A 23,229-nucleotide genomic window follows, 5' to 3' on the forward strand; every position below is an offset into this window, starting at 1 on the left:
GTGTACGCAATTTTTGCCGCACCCAGATTTAGCAGCAAGGAATCTCGGTTCTTCAAATTTTGATTGAACGTTGCAGTCATTTATAAAAACATCCAAGTTATTCCAACACACGTTTTCACATGATTGGGCGAAAAATACGATGGTCAAGACTCTAGGTTAGCCCACCAAGTCCCAAGACTTCAATTAGAACATTAGGAAAGAAAATAAGTTGTTGCAGGGCCAAAAAGGCTGCTAATCTACGTTGAATGTCATCTGAGGAGCAGGAGGGATTGCGGACGGACATAATTGCATTAACCGCTAACTTGGGCCCTCAAGTAGGACACGAGGCCTTGAGCTCGTGAAGCTAGCTTGCATGTGCAAGTCAGGTGCTCTGCAATTGTGAGCGCATGACCACTGCAAGTTATTTTGAAATGTTTTGCTTTTAATAAGTTTTGTAGTAGTTATAGCTTCTTTCCCAAAAAAATTACATATCCAATTGCAATGTATTTGAACTACAATTAACTAAACCCATGTAAACTGATAAAGATGAAAAACAGGTTAAATGAACACCAGCGAGACGTGGCTTGAGACTTAACAGAAGTTTATTAGAAAACAGTCGCGACAGAGAAAGTTGATTTGAAAAAAAAAAAACCAATCGCAACAGAGAGCATTTGTACAAGCCAAGAAAAGAGCGAGCGAGCGGAGCGCAGCAACTACCCGGGACGTCAACCCAATGCATTAAATAAAAATGAAAAGATCGAGCGCCGGCCGGCTACCTAAATTGCGTCGGACAGTGCACACGCACACTTTTGTGCGAGCAGGCAAGCCTTAAGAAAACTGAAATCCACTTGAGGCCCTTATCTGGACTAGAAGAAGGTTGCTAAGGGGAATTTGTGGCTGTCTGGGATTATAATGTTAATTAGCGATGCTAGACTTTCAGGATGATGAATCAACAACGCCAGGTGGGTATCCAAAAGCCCTTTTGAATCGAAAAACTGCTTTGGATTGGAAAAGCAGCCAATCGTAGCTATGCTTAAAACGTTGAGCGATGGATGGCCTTTGAGCCTTGGGCCTAACTTTTTTGAATCCAACTGTTGAAACTACACATGAAAGCACAGATTTTGTTTTGTTTTTTAGTACTGTGTTTGGGGATCCAACAGCGGACCGGGAGACCAAGAGCTCGTAGAGACTCTCTCGTGGTCTTTTTATTTGGTCGCCGCGCTGGTCTTTCCGCGGTGGTGTTTGCGGACCTCCTCCATCAGGTCCTTGAGGTACTGGATCTCCCGGCTGATGGCGTCGGCACGCTCGGCCAGCTCTCGGTTCCTGCTCTCCAGGGCCTCGCGCTCCACGTTGAGCTGCTCTTGCTCCACGCGTTTTTTCTGGCGGTAGCGCGTGGCCGCCGTCTTGTTCTGCTCCATCTTCTTCAGCTTCTTCTCCACCACCTTGGGAGCGCCGGACGCCGACTTGACTTTGGCTTTCGGGGACGGTGAGGAGGAGCCGGAAGGGGGCTCGGGTCTGTCGTAGGGTTTGGTGCGGGGGGAGCCGGCGGAAGACTCGATGCCGGAGTCGCTGTCGCAGTCGCTGGACGGCGGCGATGCTGTTTTGATGAAGACCTCCTGCGGGAGGGGCGACTTGGCGTCGCCCTCGGAGAATCCCGGGGAGCGAGGCGGGCCCGGGGAGCAAGGCTCCGACTTCATGACCACCTCGGCGGGGACAGCGGGCGGCTCCGACTCCATGACCACCTCGGCGGGGGCAGCGGGCAGCTCCGGCTGCCCATCACTTTCAGGCCCCGGGGCCACGCGGAAGGGCTCCAGGTCTAGATCCACGTGAGAGCGGAGGGACGCCATGAGGTCCTCGGGGGATGCGGGGGGCTCGTCCGAGGAGCAAGAGCCGATGAGCGACTCCAGGTCCAAGTCGCTCAGGTCGATCTTCTCCGACATCCAGTCCATGCCGGCAAAGGCGTCGTCTGCGGACAGGTCAACGTTTGGATTACGTTCCCTCTCGTGCTCGCAAGGTTCCGAATTTATGGATCATGCCGTTGGGGCATTTTTACATTATTCATTAGCATTAAGCTAGCTGACTTTTGGTAAGATGAAATCGTGCCATTTGGTTGAGACGTCCTCCCGAATCCCGAGCAAGGCTCCGCCCACATTAGACCGCACGTTGCTCATCGTCGGACTTGTGACTGAGAGCCGCATGTGACAATTAGCAGCGGCGTTTCAAGCGGCCCAAGTTGAAAATGACATCCATCGGTTGCCAGGAAGTCACGGAGTGGCATTCCCCTCCCCCTTTGCGGTGGCCGCTCACGTCTACTATATTTTGAAAGGTCGTTGAAGTGGGCGAGGGAGCCAGCAAAAACCGGCTCGGCCGGCCGGTCCCGGCAGACTAATTGTGCCACGCCCGCCCAATGGCACACACTTTGATCATTTGCGAGCCAAATGTTTGAGACGGTTTCTGCACTCCACAACCAGATTAGTTAGGTGCCACTCCCTTGACAGCAATAACGTTTACTTTTAAACTAATCAGAATTGTTTTCCCTGGATATTTAATGATGTTTTAATGACAATTTATGTTGTGTTCATATCTTAAAACAAAACCCATATTTAACACCTCAGAAAATGTAATGCCTTTCATTTTTTTTCCCCCCGGTTATTACGAATACTTTTAGAAAATCACTTTCTACACAATTTAAATGTTCATTCTATTTTGACATGTCTTTTCAAATACATTTGTATTGGACTCAATTAAATACCTGTAAAATGCAAGTCTAAGAGACCAAAAATATAATATACTTATATATAATATACTTTTAGAAAATCACTTTCTACACAATTTCATTCTATTTTGACATGTCTTTTCAAATACATTTGTATTGGACTCAATTAAATACCTGTAAAATGCCAAACCCATTTAAATCTATATCGCTCCACCCCCCCCTCGCGTGTTAAAAACCAACCGCACAATAATAATAAAGGTCATTTCTCAGCAAGCAAGAGATGATACGAGCGCAAGCTCACCTTGGGCGTGCTCGGCTCCCACGTGGGCATGGAGCAGGTCGCCGGCGGCCAGCCACGGCAGAGAGGTCACGTCGGATCCCGCCTTGTCTTCCAGGAAGGAGGGGGAGGGGGGCGACAGCAAGGTGTGGTACGGAGACAGGGACAGCGAGAGGGGGGGCGAACCCGGGACCTCGCCCCCGAGCGAGGAGGAGGGTGAAAGCGCTTCCTCATCATCTTGGTCCAGAAGGGGCCCCATTGGGTCAGCCATCAGAAATGAGGGCCCTGCGGAGCCCATTCGCCAGTTAACAAAAGGCACGTTGACGTGTTTCGTGAGCCATTTATTATAACGACCAACTGTTATGTAGTATTTTAATGCTGGACAAAGAGCCAACAATCCAAAAGTCATTGCTTAGTCTTACTTGCACGACAGCTGGCTTGGATTGTAAAACAGTGACTACTACCGTGTAGGGATGTTGACCTCCAATTCCACATTTGTTGGGTGGCACCCACTCACTCACTCACCTGAGCACAGGGCCTCCACGGCCTCCAATGCGAGCATCATGGCTGCGGCGACGTGTGGTCAGCTGTAAGACGGGTACGGCAGAGTGCGGGGACGTTCCCAAGTCGAGACGTTCGGTACTGCTGTCGACTGCAGCAAAGCTGACGGGAATTGCCAAGAGAGACCTGCGGGCAAAATGACAAATGTCCATTTCACGAGGCGGGAAGGAGAATGGAAACTTCAACTTTATTGTCAACTAGCGCTGCTTTGATAGTACAACATCAGAAATACTTGATGCTCGAGGACCAATCGCAGGTTGCCACAAATACGTCATTATTCACATTCACAAGAATTGGTGAATGCCTTTGTGGTAAAAGTGTACAAGAAAAGGGTGTATACAATCAACACAGTTCATTTTCATTGATTTTTAAACGTGTTCAAATTAAAGAATTTATTAGGGGTAAAATGGTCACACAAATAATGATGTCAAACCACAAATGCGTGCATGAATATTGCTGCTTTGACAATGCAATTGACTATTTTGCTCATTTAAAAAAAAAAAAAAAACTCATCAAAAATGGGGGAAATTTCGTGTCACTTTCACGCCATACCAAAGTCGTTCAACTGTTGAGTCTAACTTTAGCCAATCGTTATCCAATGTGGCGTCACGTGACGCCAAGCCGTTTAGGCCAGCCCTGGTTCCATCGGAGTACATTTCCTAATTTGGTCATGTCGAGACCGGTGACCACGCCCCCTCGGGGAAAGCGGGCCCCGCCATTTTCCTGTCAAGTAGTCCGCCAAGGGGGCTTGACTACTTGACGCCATTTTGTCCACGCCACGTTGTCACCTATTACATGTACACAAACAAAAGCTAGCGTCGACATACACGCCGACTTGGACGAATGACTGTCAAATTCGGTTGTCCGACATGTTTGAGCAAGCAAGCCAAACGCAGCGGGTTGGGGCGCAAACTTGGCTCGTCCAGCGCCTGGCTCCTTTCACAAACATCAGTCGATATTGTCAACGAACACAAGCAAACTCACGACGCAACAAATGTAAACACCATTTCTGATTGTGTAGGGGTCTTATACAAGATGACTTGAAGTATGTTTTCCTGTTCTGCTTTCAAACAGCCCAAAATGTCGGAAAGATAAGGTACACTTACGCCATTTTGCCAAAAATCGCCAGTGCACTTCGCCGATGCCCTGCCCGTTTGATGCCGCTGCGCAGATTGCCGCCACCCGCCTTTAAACTGCCATGTTGATGGTTGATCGCTGCCAACGGAGACCCTTCAAACGCACGCGCAAAAGCTAATAGCGAGGAATCCAATGCTGGGCGCAAGCGGTGCCGCGGCAAATTATATAGCACCGAAGCACTACCAAGCGTGTCCTTCCGCCAAAGAAACGTTGGAGTTAAAGTATTGCAGCGCGGGTGAAAGGCGGCAATTTGTCTTCCTGGTCAAAGCTGCCTTTTCTCACAATACCGGGCGGTGCTGTAAATCAAAACACGCGTACCTATGCTGTTCCTGTCTTTTGATTGGTTGCACGCGCGTTTACATTTTAAAGAAGTTTGACGAGAAGCGCACACTTGGAAATATAGGTCACTAGCAAACGTCATCATTAGTATGACAGTGAGATGTAAAACATGTAAATAATTCCCTCTTTTGAACCAGTATATTTCTACAATAAGTAAACAACGTGCACTGCATGGAGATTTTTTATTTCATTATACAACTTTACAATATGTAAAATTCTAGATCCACTTACAAAAGTCCATGCGTGTGAACAATTCACAGATTACTTTTGATTGATTCTGACACGCAAACCACGTATTATAAAATAGTGAGCACCACCGATCGATGTAGTCAATCGCAAGTAGAAGATCACGGTTTACTCTTCTCTTCTCTCTCTCTCTCTCTCTCTCTCTCTCTCTCTCTCTCTCTCTCTCTCTCTCTCTCTCGCTAACCCCCATGATAGTCGTAATTTTAAAAAAATCGTACCCATATTGAAAAACACATAGATCTTGTAACTTTCCATTTTAAATATTCATCTTTCTTTTTTTCCCCAGACCACTATAAAAGGGACAATCTTGACGGATAAGGTTCAAACTTTCCGCAATGGCGTCACAATACGTTTGAGCACGTGGGCTCATATTTTGATACGCCAGCGACTTTATGCGGTCACCTTTGGGCATTACGTCAATGTGGCATGGCCTCAAAACGGGGTTTTCTTTTCACTCTTTCACCGCTAAGAGGCGCAAGAAACCACCTAGTGAGATACATTATTACGCTGCATTTTTGTCGACAACTGGAATGCATGCATTTTTAACATTAGATGAAATTTGGGGATGCAGTTCCATCAATATTATCATTTTGAAACATTATACCAACGGGCTCAATAACCAGTGAAGTGTAAAGGTAATTATTATTATTATTCTAGAGATGGAACGTTTTTCATATTGACATGCACCAAATAGCATTCATTACCCCGCTAAAAATGGTCATTTTTCTATAAAGCTTTCACACATCATCAGAACATGGTTGAAATTTCGAAATTAATTTATTATATCTTTGCCATAGAACTTTCGTGGTTGTTGATGATTAACATACATACGTCATTTGAGGAAACACCACTCGAGTTCACTTACAAATGTTCTTTTTTTTTTTTCTTTCCTTTTTTCCCATCACCCCCCGATAGTCTTTTATTATTTTGTTTGAAAGTATCTTACCCCCCAGGCCCTTTTTTTGGTCTGTGGGGGTCTTCCTCTTGGAACACCGAGCCACCGGACCGCACACATACGCATACGCACAAGTACTCACTCCACTGAAATCAACAAGACAAAAAAGATATAAAAAATAAAACTATGTGAGCTTGAACAATCAGTGCAGGGACGTACGGAGGGGGTCCAAAAGTTGCAATTAGTCCCCCCCAAAATTTCACACGTGCTTTCAAAATAAAGCTGTCAGTATTTGGATCTTTTTATTGGCCAGTGACAAACAGTAGCCCCTTTCACACAAAAGCGAGTGAAAATTACGGTTAATACCGCCGCAAAATGCGCACCCACGCTTTCGACGGAGAGCCTGCCAGCAAAGTGACCACGTGACAAATAGTTGCCTGTGCCTTTCACGCGGAACCCAGCAAAGAGCAATTTTGACACACAGTCGGAAATTTGATCTGATAGCGTTAGTGGAAGCCAGGAAATTCACAAGTGGACTTCAACAAGACATTTCCTGTCACTACCTTTTACACATACAGTGGGAAGGGAAACCAAATGTTGCAGGTCAACTTCTATGACCTATTTGGGGTCAACACGCACAGGAAGAAGTTGACTTGACCGGCATACAGTCGCGCTCCAACCAATGGTGCGAAAGGGGCTAATGTGTGTGCGCGCGTGTTGTGTGCGTGCGTGCGTGCGTGTTGTCGATGCTACCACACTTTGGCTTCAACACATTTTGCTTAGTACAAAAAGATGGGAAAAATAACACATTTTCACACATTTTCCAACAACAAAAAAATAGTATCAAGATAACAGAACAACCCTGTTCATGACCCAATGTTAACACAAATCGATAAGGTGCATTCACGCTGCTAAATGCATCAGGAAACGGCCGATCGCAGCGAGCGATGCGGGAAAACCATGCCATCCCCGACACGGGAGAAACAAAAAGAAAAGCCTCAGTGATTGGTTACTTGATGGCCTTGGAGGAGGTAAGAGATGCGTGACTGACTGAGTCAGTGAGTGAGTGAGTGAGTGAGTGAGTGAGTGAGTGAGTGAGTGAGTGAGTGAGTGAGTGAGTGAGTGAGTGAGTGAGTGAGTGAGTGAGTGAGTGAGTGAGTGAGTGGACGTCTATTCCAACAGCAGGCTGACACACGCACGCACACTCGCTCGCTCGCACGCACGCACGCACGCCTCAAACCACTTCTTAAATATCAAGCTGCCAAGTAGATGCCATTTCAACACAATTTAAATAGAAACACACACGCGCACATTTCATCAAAACAAGACAGAAAAAGTGCAAAAATAATCAATGATTCCTCCCTTCCCTCCCCGTCGTTCCTCCTACTTCCGCCGGCCGGTTGCCACGGAAACCCAGGATATGATTGTTTAATGGTGAACTGGAGAAATAGCACATGAGAATTGCAGGCACACACGCAAAAAAAAAAAAAAAAAAATCCCCGAATCGTTAAATATGAGCAAACTCCTTGATTTCAGGCTAGGTAGCCCAAACAAAAAGGGTCAAGGGAAGAGCCAAACAACATGCGCAAAGTTTGGTGTTTTGTGTTGAAAAGTTTGATGGGAACAGTTAGTCATTTTGTCGTGCTTTATACAACCTCATCATTTTAAGGTAAAAATCTAATCTTGATTTGTTAAAAAATAAGTCATTCCAATGAAACTAAAGCTCTTGTTGATGTCAACATTGGCTCCGAAGCCGAAGGCTAACTCGATGACATCACGCCATCGGCACGCCGGGAATTTGTGGTGAGGACGGTTGCCGCGGCGACGGGGTCACGGGGGTCATCGCCACGCGTGCTGCGCTAACGCCCAGATGTTGAAGCTTGATTGCAGCTTGCGCGCCCCAAAGCCTCTCAGCTCTGATTTATTGCCGTGATTGCAGCGTTTCCATGGCAACCAAAGCACTTTTCATCCCATCGATGCCATACTTTCTTTACAAATACTGAACGATATGGATCAAATCAGCGGCCCTGTTTTTGGTCACCATGGTAACCACTTTGCTGTCTTCTGTCACTATGGTAATTAAGCATTGGCTTGTCTTCTGTTACCCTAGCAACCAGCGTCTTGGCCTGTTTTCTGTCACCATGGTAGCTAGCGAGTGTCTCCCGCAGTCAACATGGGCGCCGCCGTCGTCACACCAAATACAAGTTGAACTTGAGTGACTAACGTTATTTGATATCAACAAAACACGCACACGCTCATCTTCTCGGGATGTACGATTTGTTTCTGAGGAGGAGTCAAACGTTCTTTTGGCCTGCCGCGCGCACACACGCTCAACACTCACTTAAGATCGGCGCACACACACACACACACACACACACACACACGTACCTGCAATTCCCATGAAGGGGTGGGGGGGGAAAACCACAGCAAAATCTCCCTTTAACATACAAAAGCGCACGCACAAACACACACACACACACACACACACACGCACACACACACACACACACACTGGTGACTAAGAACAGATTAGTACACATACACTCCCCCCCACACACACACACACACACTTGCGATCCACATGTGGGTGCAATAAAATCACAGCAAAAACCTCCTTTGAACGGACTAAGGACTGATGATGGCTCGTTGATACAAACACACGCACACACGAGTAGTCTGTGTCTCTTTCACACACACGCAGGAAGGTGCGTGCGCGTGCGTGCGTGTGTGTGTGTGTGTGTGTGTGTGTGAAGAGGAAGTCTCCAAACGTGACGACAAGAAAGAGCGGAGGGGGGAACGAGCGCTTGCGTAAATCCAGTGGTTGCGTCCAGTCCGGTCCGGTTCCCAGGCCGGTCCCGCCCGGGTCAGCGTCGTTCGGCGTAGGGGTTCTCCAGGAGGTAGCGGTATCGCTGGTAGTGGTCCAGCATGTACTTGGGCGCGTACATGTGCTCCTTGGGGTCCACGGGCGGGTAATCCTGCAGGGAGCCGTCGAACCAGCCGCCGGTCCGGATCAGCTGGCGGATGTAGCCCAGGTCGCGCTTGTCCTCGTAGTCACCCCAGCGTGGGAAGTCGCCGTTCTGGGCCGACACCAGCTTGAAGAGGATGCCCTCGGGGGGGAAGCACCAGGAGCAGTGCCAGCCGGCAAAGTGGAAGGGGCTGCCCAGGGACCACTGGACCAGGATGTGGCCCGTGTCGTTCTCATACTTGCGGAAGGCCGCCATGGTGTAGTACTCGCGGCGGCGCAGCTTGATGCCGTCGTCCTCGTAGACGGCGTGCAGCATGCCCGTGGTGCAGCCCGACAGCACCTCCAGGGAGCCCAGCTGCTTCCAGAAGAAGCCGTACAGCGACTACGCACACACAGCCACATTGAGCTCGACTCGGGTCCCATTGCAAAGCGGCCGGCGCCAAAGGGGCCGGCGCCAAAGCGGCCGCCGCCAAAGCGGCCGCCGCCAAAGCGGCCGCCGCCAAAGCGGCCGGCGCCGCGCTCACCTTGCGCATGTGGATGGCGAAGGGCTCGGTCCAGCCGTCAAACAGCTTGAGGAAGAGGAGGCCCTCGCGAGCCGGGATCTCGTCGGCGTCGTTGATGACAAAGACGTCGTCCGGCCGGCCGCCCTCCACCCGCGACATGCCGTTGCGCGTCAGGAACGTGCGCAGGTAGTCGTCGGCGATCCAGCCGTCCAGTCGCCCGCCCTCGGGGAAATGGTCCAGGAACACGTACAGGATCTTGTGGCGCACGTAGTCAAAGGTGCCGTTCAGGAGCAGACGCAGGAAACTGCCGCGCACGGCGTAGCACAACAACAACAACAACAAAAAGTTGGGATGTTGTAACCTCAAATGTGGAACTCGACTGATTTTGCAATTCCTCCAGGAGGTGCACTCACCTGAGAGGTCTTCTCTCGCCGTAGGCGGTGAAGTTGGACTCGCAGACGAGGAAGAGGTCGACGGCCTGCGCCAGCTCGTGAAAGCGAACGTGCAGCAGGTCGAACTCGTGGTTGACGTTGATGGCGTTGATGACGCGGCGGGGCAACTCTCTGGGCGTCAGACGCTCCTTGGTGGGCAGGTTGGAGTGGTACACCATGGTGGGCACCCCGCAGTAGGGGCCGTGCCAGCCGGGCCGGCACACGCACTTCACCAGCCGCCGCCCGCCCCGCGTGGCCCGGGTCTTGGCCTTGGGCGCCGCCGAGGCCCGCTGCTGGAGCTGCAGAGGTTTGCGATGGCCCGTGCCGGCGGCCCCGCCGGGGAGGGCGGCCGCCCCGCCGGCGCCGCCCGCTTTGGGTCCCACCACCTCAGTGCCCTGTCGGAAGCAGAGCGCCCCGGCTCGGGTTCGGGCAAAGTACGGCGTCTTGTCGTCTCGCAGCCGGTAAATGCGGGTGTGCAGGTCGCCCATGGATTCCGACGAGTCCGAGTGCGGCCCGGTTTTGAGGAACGCCGTCGGGTGGGCCGGGTCGGCGGTCAGGTGGGTGGGATGCCGTAGGGGAAGGCCGTCTTCCTGTTGCTGCTGGATGGACAGAAAAAAAAAAAAAAAAAAAGTGAGAGAACGCGGCATCTTAGTTTCCCCGGCAACCTCGCTGCTGCTGCTGCTGCTGCTGCTGCTGCTCGTACCGGACTCGGAAGGTCCCCCCTCGGGTTCTCGTCTGGTTTCTCCCAAGGGTGAGGAGGCGCCGGCACCTCCCTGATCCTCATCTCCAGTCCCGCGCTGGCCACCGCGCCGGTCCCTTCCGCCTCGGCCGAGACCCGGTCCCCCTCGGCCGAAGCTCTGGTTTTGGGGAGCGACGGGCGGAGGACCGGCAGCGGGGGCGCCTCCTCGGGAGAAGCGGGGCTGAGCGGCGTGCCCGTTCCGGGTCCCTTCTCCTGCCAGAAGAATCCGGCCACCACGATGGACTTGATGTTGGGATACGGCGCCGAGAGCTCGCGCAGGAGGGACACATAGTGGAGGGCCTTGTAGTAGTGCAGGAAGGAGATGACGCACAGGCCCACCGTGCACAGCAAGAACACCCTGTGCCGCCGCATTTTCATCCTGACCCAAGAAAAACAACAAGCAGTCACTCAAATTGGCCAAAATAGCAAAGTGTCAAAGGCGCCCAGCCCAGGCCAGGCCAGGCCAGGCCAGGCCAGGCCAGGCCAGGCCAGGCCAGGCCAGGCCAGGCCAGGCCAGGCCAGGCCAGGCCTGGCCTGGCCAGGCCAGGCCAGGCCTTTACGTGAAACAGCACTTCAAAAAAAAGCCACAACCCCAACATAAAACATTCCATTTGTACGATTTGCACTCTACTCATGTGATGATGCAACACAGATGTCACGCACTTGGCAGAAGCAAATACAATATATAGAACATTACATATTATATATATGTATAATATAATATATTACGCACACACCATGTCAGCAGAATTGCGCAAGTGCAGTGACGAGCGATGCAGTGCTTCTCCGGCCTGACAACTCAATCAAGTTCCAAATCAAAAAAAGCAAAACAAGCCAAATGGAGCATTGCTCACTGGATTGGGTGATGTGTTTGGATTCCGAGGCCAGCGCAAAAGTGCTTCCGTGGGCCCGGTGACCGCGCCCGGCCGGCACAAAGGCGTGTCAAACAATGTCTTCTTCATTCAAAGCAAAAAGAAAAGACATGGGAAACAATGTCTTCATTCAAAGAAAAAAGGAAAGGAAAGGAAAGAAAAGAAAAGAAAAGAAATGATAGACGGGGCTGAGTCCAAGCACGCAAACGAGCGACACGGATGAGGAGTCGGAATCAAAACATGCAAATTAACATCTGCTGTCTGTCATTCTGCACTCATTTGCATCATGAGTCGCATTTGGATCGGAAAGGCGTCTACGTTGAACATCTTCTTTTGAGCATCAGTTGATCCAAAAATTGCTGAGTTGTCGCTTTCGCGCCTCACTGACACATTGCGGCACATTTGTCTCCCACTTTGGCAGTCGCGAGTTCCATGCCAAGTGGGGCGCCGAGGTCGACGCCTTCATGGAACGCCCCACCCTCCTAAAAAAATACATCAATAAATACAGAAAAGTCTTCTGGCACGTTCCAGGATTGACTATTTACGAGCCAACTTGTGTCATCGAAACGGACGCTGGAGGAGCGTGGGAAACGGTGGCGTCATATGACCTATTTTAGGGCACCAGTGTCTCTTTGGTGGAAAGAAAGCGCAGTCAACATGGAGCTTTGACGCTCAAACAATTCTGGAGAGCCAGTCTTGAAAAGTTCACCACAAGTCACTTTGGCAACGTCCAATCATACAGAGTGCCACATAGTTCACCGAGAGACAAGATCCTTTTCAACATGGTGGAGATCATGTCTGGTTCCTGTGTTGACATGTTTCGTTTGCTGTGTGTGCGTGCGTGCGTGAGTGAGTGAGACAGAGGAACAAGACTGCTGTTGATTCCAGTACAGTGGCCCTCATTGTGTGTGTGTGTGTGTGCGTGCGTGCGTGCGTGCGTGAGGTCAAGCCTTGGCCTGGTCATTCAACACTCTAAATGCGTATGTGTGTGTATGTGAATTGTCGCTGTGCTTGTGAGGCAAAAAAAAAAAAAAAAACTTTGAGAGTTCTGTGAAGCTCTCTGCTGAGGCCTATCTATACCTCTCCATCAATCAATCGGTCAGTCAGTCAATCAATCAATCAATCAATCAATCAATCAATCAACCAACCAATCCATCCATCCAATTAAGTCAGGTGCTGCCTTCAAGGAACAAACGAAATCAAAACACCTAGTCCAATATAAATCCTACTTAGCGTTTTGGGTTAAAAACACAATAGCGTAATGACCTACACGAGCCTCCAATGTTGTAGCGAATGAAAAAGACGGTTAGTGATGCAAGACGTTTGCAACACACCAAAATGAAACTTCCTGCTTCAAAGCAATTTCCTCGCCAAACACGCTGTGATCTTTTACGTATAGTTTTTATTTGGCTGGGTGATATTTGATAGTGAGTCAGAAGCAAACTTTCCGTGTGTGGGTGCGTACGTGTGTGTGTGTGTGTGTGTGTGTGTGTGTGTGTGTGTGTGCGCGCGCGCGTTGGCCAGCCAAGCAGTCTCCAAGATAGCGCAGTCGGAAATACAATGGCGTCCATTCACTTGACATTTTGGCCAATAGTGCTGAATCACTCCTGCATCCCTGACACACACACACACACACACACACACACACACACACACACGGACACACACATCTCATCCATTTTGACGATGAATTGAGCGCCCCCCCCAAGCACTCTTGTACAATCTGGTGGCGTTTTCATCCATATCGTGCCGACGCGACTTTTTTTGTGGGTCAATGCACGATAGCCACGTCAACCAAATTTCATGTTGCCATTGTAAATTGACTTTGGGGGTAGACTGAAAATGAAAATCCACACTTGCAAACCAAACACAGGACTGTAAAAGAGTCTTTGAGAGAAAAAAAACGCAAAAGGACTGTAAAAAAAAAACAAAGAAACAGCCTTTAAGAAAAGAAAAACAAGAAAAAAGACTAAGAGAAGAAGGAAAAAAAAAGCAAAAGGACTGCAATTGCCGTAGAGCAAATTTTCAGAGGCGACAACCACAGCCGTACAAAACAGTGTGTTTCTGAATCTTGACTTTATTCAGGCTGACCACCAAAACAAACAAACAAACAAACAAAGCATTTGGCAAAAACTGACACTCAGGCTTGCTCTGTGTTGGAATAATTTAGGTTAAGCCTTTGCCTCCCAGACCTAATCTTTTACAAGTTGAATTCCTTTTCGTTGAACTAAGTTCTTCTTACCCAGTTCCAGGGATGTCCTTTGAACCCCTATCAATTTGATATAGCCTTCCTGTCCTTCTGTCTTTCTCTCTGTTACTGGAAGAGCAATCAGCACGAGCACTGAGCAGAGGCAAAATGAACTTTTTTCCTTTTAGTTAACTGTAGCTTTCATTCAAAGATTGTTGTTGATCTGAACTGTTATATACAGTTGAAAGTACCGTATTTTCCGGACTATAAGTCGCTCCGGAGTATAAGTCGCACCAGTCATACAATGCCCCAAAAAGTGAAAAAAAAACAAAGTCTGCTTTATCGTTGATTTATCGTTGATTTTTTTTTTTATATACTAAGACACGCAAAGAGATTGAAATTACGTTTCCACTATCCCTTGGTGAGATAGTACACATATGCATACAAGCAACACAAAAAAAAAAAAAACAAGAAGGCACAAACAATTAATAAATAAGAGTGTTGAATAAATGATAAATACACGAATAATAATAAATAATAACAATAAATATAATAGGAGCAAAAATGGAGCAAGTGTACATACAGCAGACAGTGGACTTGGATATGGTGCTTTAAAGTGTTAATTGATTTATTTGATGTTTTCTCTATTTTTTTATGTTTTGAATATGTTCAAGATAAAGATATAAAAGCATGTGAAGTGATCAACTATACTAAAAATAACAACTATACTTGTAAGTGATGTCTTAATGATGAAGTAAAAATTTGTGAAAAAAAAAAACATATATAAGTCGCTCCTGAGTATAAGTCGCCCCCCCACCCAAACTATGAAAAAAAACCGCGACTTATAGTCCGGAAATTACGGTAGTTGCATATAAGTTATCTCATATTTACTTCATGTTTGTTTAAGAAACGGCATGCCAGTGACCTCGTATTGACTTCATGTGTGTTGAAGTGTTTAGGGCGAGTTATTATTATCATTATTATTATTATTATTATTGTGTGTTGTGTTAGGTTGTGTACCAAGAAGATCAACTTAGCAAAGGTTTAGTTGCATTGTTCTACAGGAAAACGCCATTCGACGTGCTTCAAGTTATCTGATCACAGTCCAGGATGAGTCAGCCAACCATGGAGAAGACAGTGGGTTGAGGAAACAGGACAGACTCTGCAATTCCTGTGCTGGGGTCAGTCACGGGCCGACAATTAAAGGCTGAATCGCACCACGCTACATTCCTTAGCTCATCAGCGTTGCTACAGTGGAGTAAGGACTCTGAATTGATGGAGATTGGAAGTGAGTTTCCGTTCTCCTGGCGAGTAAACCTATCCTGGTTATCTTTTCCTCTTCCTTCCAGCGTGTGGTTTCATGTCTGATGGTACTGCGACCTGACACTCTGGCATGACAGAGATTTTTTTTGGGTGGTTCTAGTACGCCTGACAAACATGCCTACCAAATTTCACTGAGTCTTCAGGACCTGAATTGAACGCACGGCTGAATCAAAGGTGGCAGCCAGGCAGCCATGCAGGCCCAAAGGCGTCGGGGCGGGCATTCGGGCAGGCCGCCAGACGGGCAGGCGGGCAGGCGGGCAGGCGGGCGTCCCCTTCCAGCACAACACCCAAGGCGCAGCGACCGTGACGGCACAGGACAAGCCAGGCCGACCGAGGCCAGCTATTTATTGATCGTAATCTCCGCAAAAAATCAGAGCCCCAAGGGTCCAAATTCCTGGAATGTTTGCGATATAACAGAACCAGACGTGTGGGCCTTGCTTGCCATATGTTCCCGCATCATTGAAAAATGTCCAGCACATGCTTCTAATTTGGGAGGAATCGACTTTTTTTTTTTTTTTTTTTTTTTTTGCTCCATGCTTTTGTATGCCAAAGATCATATCGGCATATTTGACTTAAAGATCTCCATTGCTTTGCTTATCAAAAGCGTTTGGCAAGGATGAGAAGAAACGGGCCCCAATATGTTTGGACAAATATATTTAAGCCTGCCAAACAGTCGTGCGCTGTGCTGCCCGCCAAACAATCGATGGCTCTAAATTGCAAACGTTGTCAGCGTCGATCAAACAATCAGCACAATTGGTGCCGCTTATTGATTAGCTAAGCGTGGCTCGGGGCTTCAACCCGTCTTGGCCTCCACTTCCTGCGGGATCATTTGCGATCAAATGAGCTAGTAGCTATCAATTAGCTGTGGATATGTAGTCCAATGGCAAAGTCGCCACATGCATGAAAAAAACAGCTGGAACAAGCGCGTGGTATTTTTCACTCTTAAATGGTGCTGCATGGCTCGTCGGAGGCCGGCCAACTAATCCTGTTTGATTAATTGTGTGCGTGTGTGTGTGTGTGTGTGGGGGGGGGGGGGCACCCGTGTGTAGGTGACCTTCAAGTTTACAACGACGGCACATTTAATGGGGAAAACTGCGTAAAGGGGCGAAAAGCTACAACCTCGCAGCATATTGTGTGGAAGAATACAAGCAAGATTTGGTGATACAGAAAGAAACTTCAAAAAGTACTGCAATGAGTCGCCATCTAGCCATCGAGCTAGCTATCTTTGAGTTAGCTAGATAGATAGACAGCTATCTTTTTAGCTAGCTAGCAATCTTTTTAGCTAGCAAGGTAGCGATAGATAGATAGATAGATAGATAGATAGATAGATAGATAGATAGATAGATAGATAGATAGATAGATAGATAGATAGATAGATAGATAGATAGATAGATAGATAGATAGATAGATAGATAGATAGATAGATAGATAGATAGATAGAATAAAAGCATCATAGAAAGTTCTAGTCAGGACAAGCGCGTGGGGGGCAGTCCAAAGTCCCTTCTGCATAAAAGGTTGGGTTCTGTTGGATCTCCTTTGCGAGCCACATCACCATGCAACATTCTGAGCCTGGCATTTTTCATCCACTGTAAAGCGACACTGCCAGGGGGGGGGGGGGGGGGGGTTCAGCGTCGGGTGACCGAGGACATGGCGGAGGAGACGGCGTCAAGGAGGGCGCTTTTCTATTTTGGCCGCGGTTAAACTGGGGCGAACTGTCTGACAGGAGTGAGGGGTGGGGGCGACTCCTGGCTTATTTAGAAAAGGGGTGACGATGGGGGGGGGGGGGGGGGGGGCGCCGTGAGGAAGAAGAAGAAAGAGCAGGCCAATGGCAGCAGAAGGGATCAGGTCAGATGGCTGGCTTCCCATCAGACGACAACATGACCTTGACAAAGAGCGGTAGTGTGCGCACTGCTTTCGGCTTGAATGTGTTTATTTTTTTTTTTGTGTCCACTGAGCGCATGGAGTATGTTTGTGTGAATGAGTGGCCAAAACCGTGCTGTTCTGTTCCAACAACAAAAACAAAAAAGGACTTCCCCAACAGGCTGCCGAAACGGGATGCAAAACAGGAAGTGAACCAAAAGGAAGAAGAGAAGTTCCCTTTTTCCTCTGTTTGGCAAAGGAGGCATCTCTGCACCCGCTTCGACTTTGCCACCACTTTTCCACCATCTCCATTTTGCCAAAAGTTTGTTGTCGTTCAAACAAGCAACCCAAAACAATTGTGAGCCACTTTTCTTTTGAGTGCCGTTGTTGTCTATTACTAGGAAGCTGAAAAAAAACAGCTACAAACAGCAAGTAAACAAGACTGTCCAGTCCAAAATGCCACTTTTGTATAAACGAGCAGTTTCCATTTAAAAAAGGGTCTAGTGTAAATAAAGTTGTCAAACTGGGATCCCAATGGAATCCAAACAGGAAGTAAACGAGAGAAGAGCCATTTTCAACCGGTTTCTATTCAGGCGGGGCTTCTTGAGACTTTCTTTGCAGGTCCAATCACGATCAAATTCCCTGTTGCCAAATGAAGCTGGATTCAGGGGTGGACTTTTTTATTCTTATTTTTGTTTTTTCAAACTGCAAGGAGCCAAAAATAAGCCTCAATGCAATTTCAAACCTAACTGTCGGTCGGCCTCCTGAGACTCTTTGGGTGGGTCTCCCCGCATGCCAACCAAATCTCATGTTGCTTTAAGGCCTGGATTCTCAAAACACTAGCCAAACCTTGCCAAGGCAAATTTTTACTCCCACTTCCCAAACATAGTCTATCGGCCTTGTATCTGTCTTCCGGGACCTGAGCGTCTCAGGCGACTACCTCATTAAATCAGCCAATTATGCGGCTGGTTGCTCGTGGCAATAATACGTCCATTGAAGACAAATGTTATCAGCGAGGCCTCGACGACGACGACGACGACGACACTTCCTAAAGGACTGACTCTTCCTGCTTCCTGAACGCTGCTGCGCCTTAGCGACGGGCCCCGCTTTCACGTGTTTGGACGTTCCGGCTGAGCACTCGGGGGTCAGCGGGAGGGCAAAACAACAGGAAGGAGATGTAGCAACACACACACACGGACGGCGTCCTCAAAATGTGCTTGTGTGAGCCAAAGCTAGATAGACTTGGGAAACGGTTGAAAAACATTCCAAAAAGTGGAAAGCCGTGTGTTTTGATTCTCTCCAGGAAGAGCGGAAGCGCAGCCAGCTTCCTGGTGTGGAGCTGCCAGGACACAGCTTAATTGCCACGGGAACAGCGGCAAAAGCAGGATGGGATGGCAAGCCATTAGCCGGGTTAGCTTAGCACCTTTTGCCATTGGTGCACAATTTCGGTGGACGCTTCACCGCATTTCTGTTGATTTTACAATCATTGTCGCGTTTGTGTTGCGTTACATTTGAGCAAAAACTAGCCTCTGTCAAGAAAGAGAATAGTTCAGCAGCTAACATCAAATCCTCTGCAATCCTGCTTTTTACGGAAAGTGAGGGAGGGCTGGCTGGATGGCTGGTCCTTTGGAAAGTCCATCCATCTTTGGGCATGATGATTGGGGCATTGGTAAGATGATAAATGTGTTACTTTAAGAAATAAAATAGGTTAGTTTACTGTGGGGCCGTGTACTCCAACACTGTCCATCCAGTCTTTTTGTTTTGCCGATTGCTCCTGCACTGTCTCAATGGGTTTGAAGGATGTTGGCCTAAAGACCAACGAAAGAATGATGTTGGCCTCAAGACCTTGCTTTGGAGAGCAAAGCGTGCTATGAAGACCTTCGACAGCCAGCCCCTCCCTCATTATGTGCTGTATATATGGCAAGGCAAGGCAGTGCATGCAGGCCATCTGCGCCTCTTGTTATGATCAAGTCAACTTCATCCAGCAGCAGCAGCAGCAGCAGCAGAAGCAGCAGAAGCAGCAGCAGCAGCAGCAGCAGCAGCAACATCACACGCACGCGCACTCGCACTCGCTCGTGCACAGGCACACGCTGCACGCATCATCTCCTCTTACCCATCTGTGCTCGTGTCAGATGTCTTTCATGGGTCCACTGCGGATGAGAGCCCGGTTGCTCGTCCGACTCTATCCCGCACAAGGCGCCTCATCCCCGGCTGGCTGGCTGGCTTAGGGAGGGAGGACCCTGCTGAGGCCGGGGAGGACCCTGCTGAGGCCGGGGAGGAACGCTGCAAATCCGGGGATCGCCGATCGCGGCGACGGCGGCGGCAACGGCGGCTATAATCCCTTCTTTCCGAATTCGCGAGGATGGAAGGGATGAGGCGGGACGCGGTGGTGGTGGTGGGGTGGGAGAGGAGGGGGGGGGGGGGGGGCGCCTTCGCGGGGGTGTCAACCGCCGATGTCCGCCCGCCGTCCTCTCGGGCCGACTTGGGTGCGTATTTCCCGGCCTCCGCCTTCTCGGCCTCTGCGTTTTCTTCCCCGCCGTGCAAACACAACCAAAAAAAAAAAAGAGTCCTTGCTCGTCTTGCTCTTCAGCGGCCACGGATCATCTTCGCTGCAGGTTGGAAGGAGGGCGAGCGAAGGCGGCGGCGGCGGCGGCAGCGGCAGCTCAGCGAGAGGGGAGCTCCGCCTCCCCCGTCACGCTGCCGCGGATAAGCGATGGAGGAGAGGACAAGCAAAGGAGGGGAGGGGGCTGCACGGAAGGGTGGATGCAGGGGGGCCAACCACAGGCGGAAGGTGGGGGGCAGAAATAGGAGAAGGGGGTTGGCGGAGGAGGCAATGAACGTCCATGTTATTTGTTCTGTGATCAGGAGCGAAGCAGTCAAATCTGGAAGGACGCCCTCCCTCCCTTACTCCCTCCCTCCCTCCCTCGCTCCCTTCCACGCCCCCACCTCAACATGGTGATGATGGCGAGGTGAGTGGGTGACCTATATTGTCCCAAATGCAAAATATTGTGAAGAATATGACACACCATCCATAGCTCCCCCAACATGCTCGCCCCCCCCCCCCCCCCCCCCCAAAGTCTTCCCTTCCAGCCTCGGTCAACACCTCAACAGCATGTGATAATCGGAAAGACCCCCCCCCTCCCTTATCCCACGAACTCAACCACACACCAGGAGTCCAACACATGATGGAAATATGAGTAGCCAGTGCTATTTTGAGATTTTTTATTTTTATTTTTTTTACCTCCAGTGGCAGTGTGTGTGACCCTGGAGGCACGGAAGGAGAAGGCGGAATACTGCCCTATATACATTCCGTATATTAGGGCTTTAAAAAAATATGGGAACTTATTATGTTTGGGTATTTCCAAGAAATAATTCACAATTTTTGTTGCATATTTTGCTGATCGTTTTGTGACCAATGATTTTTGGAGTTGGTTTGTCATACTTCCATCTGAATATTTTTGTATTTTGGGATATTTTTCTCAGGTTAGTGTCAATGTGTGTATTTTTAACCCAATATTATACACTGCTGGTTTCCCTAGGAACGACCAAGTTGCTCTCATACATGCAATTGCATTATTTACTTTGCATTAACCGAAGACGACGAAGAAGTCTTGCGACCAGCACTCAGACTAAAACAAAAATGAAGCCTTTCTTGGGACAAGTGAAGGAAGGCGCTGTCAAAACTCACCAAACCACGTTGAAAGGCAAAGAACGTGTCCAAAGCGAGTGGCGGGTCTCGGAAACGTGTCAAGCGTGTGACACTTTTGACCCGCGGGCTCGCTAATGTTTAGCAGACGCACGTACGTACCATTTGTCGCCGGGAAAACTTTATGGCCCGGCAATAATGCGGCCATTTTCACAACCCTACCTTTGACCTCACCGCAATACGAGCAAAGAAAAGACATGAGCTCAAAAATGTGACGCGTACGCACCGAGCCATTTTTTCAAGGTGTACTTGCTCCTCGTCCTTGTACGTAAGTGATCTGGTATCTGCAAGCGGGTCATTTATTAGCCAAGTAGGGTTGAGTCGTTCTCTTTTGCTCTGTTTTTGTTTGAAGTCTACTTTCTTCACAAGCTACTGTTTGACACCATATCCTTATTTTGATCCTTGTTTGAAATACGCAAAACTGAGGTTTTACTTTTGCAAAAGGATGAACGCGTGATTCCCCAGCCTTGCGGGAGAAGATTCTAGGCGCTGATAAGAGGATGATGAAGGTCTGAAGCCGCTTTGGTCTTCCTTCCTGTTGAGTTCTACTCTCAATTATGTATTGCTTTTATTTTATGTATCGGTTGATCGAAGTGAAGACACCTGCGTTCATTAAATGGGCGTGTCTAATAAAGAGTGATGGGTGGATGGAAGCATTCATTCTACTGTTACAAAACCAAGTTTTTTCAAGTTCAAGTGTATTTTGGCAGAATATTTATTTTCTCTGTTTACAAGAATATTTTTGGGACTTGTTTTAATGGAGCGCATATGGCCCCCGGTCCGCAGGTTGCGCACCCGTGCTCCAAAACAACAGACCTCATCACTTGGCTTTACTTCTCAACCGCATCACAACAGCAGATGGTGTCCTTCACAAGCACAAAATAGTCCAAAATGTTTACCTCTATGAGCACCTGCCTCGTCTTGGGCTCAAGGCCTCGCCTCGCCTCGCCTGGCCTGGCCTCGCCTCACCGCCTTGGCTTGATGTCGCTCCCAGAGGACTCGGATCAACTGTGCTGGTAAAGACGGAAAGGGTAGCGTGCGTGTGCGTGTGCGTGCGCGCGTGCGTGTGTGCGTGTGTTTGCACTCTCGGGCACGCCCTAATAGGAGCTTGGGGCCAATTGCAGATATTACACACCTGTCTAGCGAGGGTGCAAAAGTCATGTTTTGAATTGTCACAGTGGAGAGAGGAAGTGGAAAATCGCTGGCGAGGCAAAAAATGCAATGATATGATCACGCAAAAGAAATAAAGAAAGAACGGTGCCATCCAAACGTGTCTCGGCCTGCCAGGCGAGCTGAAATGGATTCAATGTTTGCCGACTCATCGGTTATTTGGCCGCCAAAAATTCAACATATTTGCGATGATAAAGCGAGTGCAGGTTAAAACAAGACTAGCGACAAAACCTTCCAACTTGCAAACGATTGCAAAATGCTTTGAGACCAATCAAGTGAAACCTTGCAATTGTTGGCCAAGTTGGAAAACAAAACAAAACCTGTGCCCACTTGCAAATTTGATGTTCTTTTTTTTTGTCTGTCAAACTTTAGCCAGGCATACATACATACATATATATATATATGTGTATGTATATATATATATATATATACATACATATATATGTATATGTATATATCTTTTTTTTTTGCATTTGAACCCCCACGCTTTGAATTTGTCAGCAATCGGAGCAAATTTTCAGGCCAGTCTTGCGTTTGAAGGCACATAAAACGCCAGGCAGCTTTGTCCTGCCTCGACGCTCGCCAGGGAATCGTAATTGCAATTAACGAGCGCAATCAGACTTGAAAGCGGCCAATCCGAGCGAGTGCCGTAACTGCGACTTGACCTCGTCTCTACAATCCCCGGGGACGTTTTCAACATCTCTCCATTTCCTCATCCAGTGCCAATTAGGCAAATTAAAGGCACTTTTCAAGAATTGGGTTACGGCCCGAGTGGAAAGAAAACAGCAATTGCGTCTAAACGGAGCAATTAGCAACATGCGTGGCCTTCCAGTCCGACGGCAGCCTTTGGCTGCTGATGAGAGGCGCTAATGTTGCTTTTATTATTTATAACTTGAAACCATGATGCTGAACAAGTCAGTCATCATGGTTTCAAGTTACTTTACGGAGTAAGATCAGGATTTTTGTTTCGTGGATTAAATGATCAGGACGTGTTAGATGTCAGTGAGTGTGTTTCAAACGGCCAGCTTGGCCAATTTTGTTTTTAGGAAAATGCCCCGCCGCCCTTTTCGCTTCCTGCCTGCAGCCGCTAGAAAACAGGAAGCAGTACAGTAAGAATAGCTGACACTTGAAATCATGCCGTCGCGAGATCCTGCACTTGCACCAAAATAAATCAGCATTTAAAATTCTTGACGAGTACATCTTTGAAGGGAAAAAAAATGGCCGGTTGGAGTCTAAAATGGCCGAAAAACGGCAGCCTTTTTTTCCTTACGTGACTTATTGGTATTATTTTTTTGGGTGGGTCGACCTGTAGACATGGCAAC

General features: G+C 48.5%; 2 protein-coding genes and 1 long non-coding RNA gene across 6 annotated transcripts; 1 reads left to right on the plus strand and 2 right to left on the minus strand.

The window, feature by feature from the left end:
- Nucleotides 1-563: 563 nt before the first annotated feature.
- On the minus strand, nt 564-4,820 carry atf4a (activating transcription factor 4a). The gene is made up of 4 exons (XM_088372899.1): nt 4,640-4,820; nt 3,498-3,659; nt 2,997-3,257; nt 564-1,945 (listed from the first exon to the last, which is right to left on the minus strand). The coding sequence occupies exons 2-4, from the start codon at nt 3,535-3,537 to the stop codon at nt 1,185-1,187; spliced, it is 1,062 nt and encodes a 353-aa protein (XP_088229025.1). The 5' UTR covers nt 3,538-3,659; nt 4,640-4,820; the 3' UTR covers nt 564-1,184.
- Nucleotides 4,821-6,013: 1,193 nt separating this feature from the next.
- Nucleotides 6,014-21,795, minus strand: mgat3b (beta-1,4-mannosyl-glycoprotein 4-beta-N-acetylglucosaminyltransferase b). Of its 4 annotated transcripts, none has more exons than XM_088372894.1 (5): nt 21,637-21,795; nt 10,753-11,167; nt 10,032-10,648; nt 9,640-9,922; nt 6,014-9,497 (listed from the first exon to the last, which is right to left on the minus strand). In XM_088372894.1, the coding sequence occupies exons 2-5, from the start codon at nt 11,164-11,166 to the stop codon at nt 9,015-9,017; spliced, it is 1,797 nt and encodes a 598-aa protein (XP_088229020.1). In that variant the 5' UTR covers nt 11,167; nt 21,637-21,795; the 3' UTR covers nt 6,014-9,014. The 4 variants fall into 4 exon arrangements, with proteins under 4 accessions (XP_088229020.1, XP_088229022.1, XP_088229019.1 ...); XM_088372896.1 differs by lacking the exon at nt 21,637-21,795 and adding an exon at nt 19,145-19,852 and having other exon boundaries at nt 10,032-10,645; XM_088372893.1 differs by lacking the exon at nt 21,637-21,795 and adding an exon at nt 19,145-19,848.
- LOC148399912 (uncharacterized) lies at nt 19,414-21,371 on the plus strand. The gene is made up of 2 exons (XR_015857902.1): nt 19,414-19,822; nt 19,897-21,371. It is a non-coding gene; the product is annotated as an uncharacterized LOC148399912 (long non-coding RNA).
- Nucleotides 21,796-23,229: the final 1,434 nt, after the last annotated feature.

The sequence above is a fragment of the Syngnathus floridae genome, chromosome 4 (genome assembly GCF_059516105.1).
Source record: "Syngnathus floridae isolate MCC-2025c chromosome 4, RoL_Sflo_1.0, whole genome shotgun sequence".
Lineage (NCBI taxonomy): Eukaryota > Metazoa > Chordata > Actinopteri > Syngnathiformes > Syngnathidae > Syngnathus > Syngnathus floridae.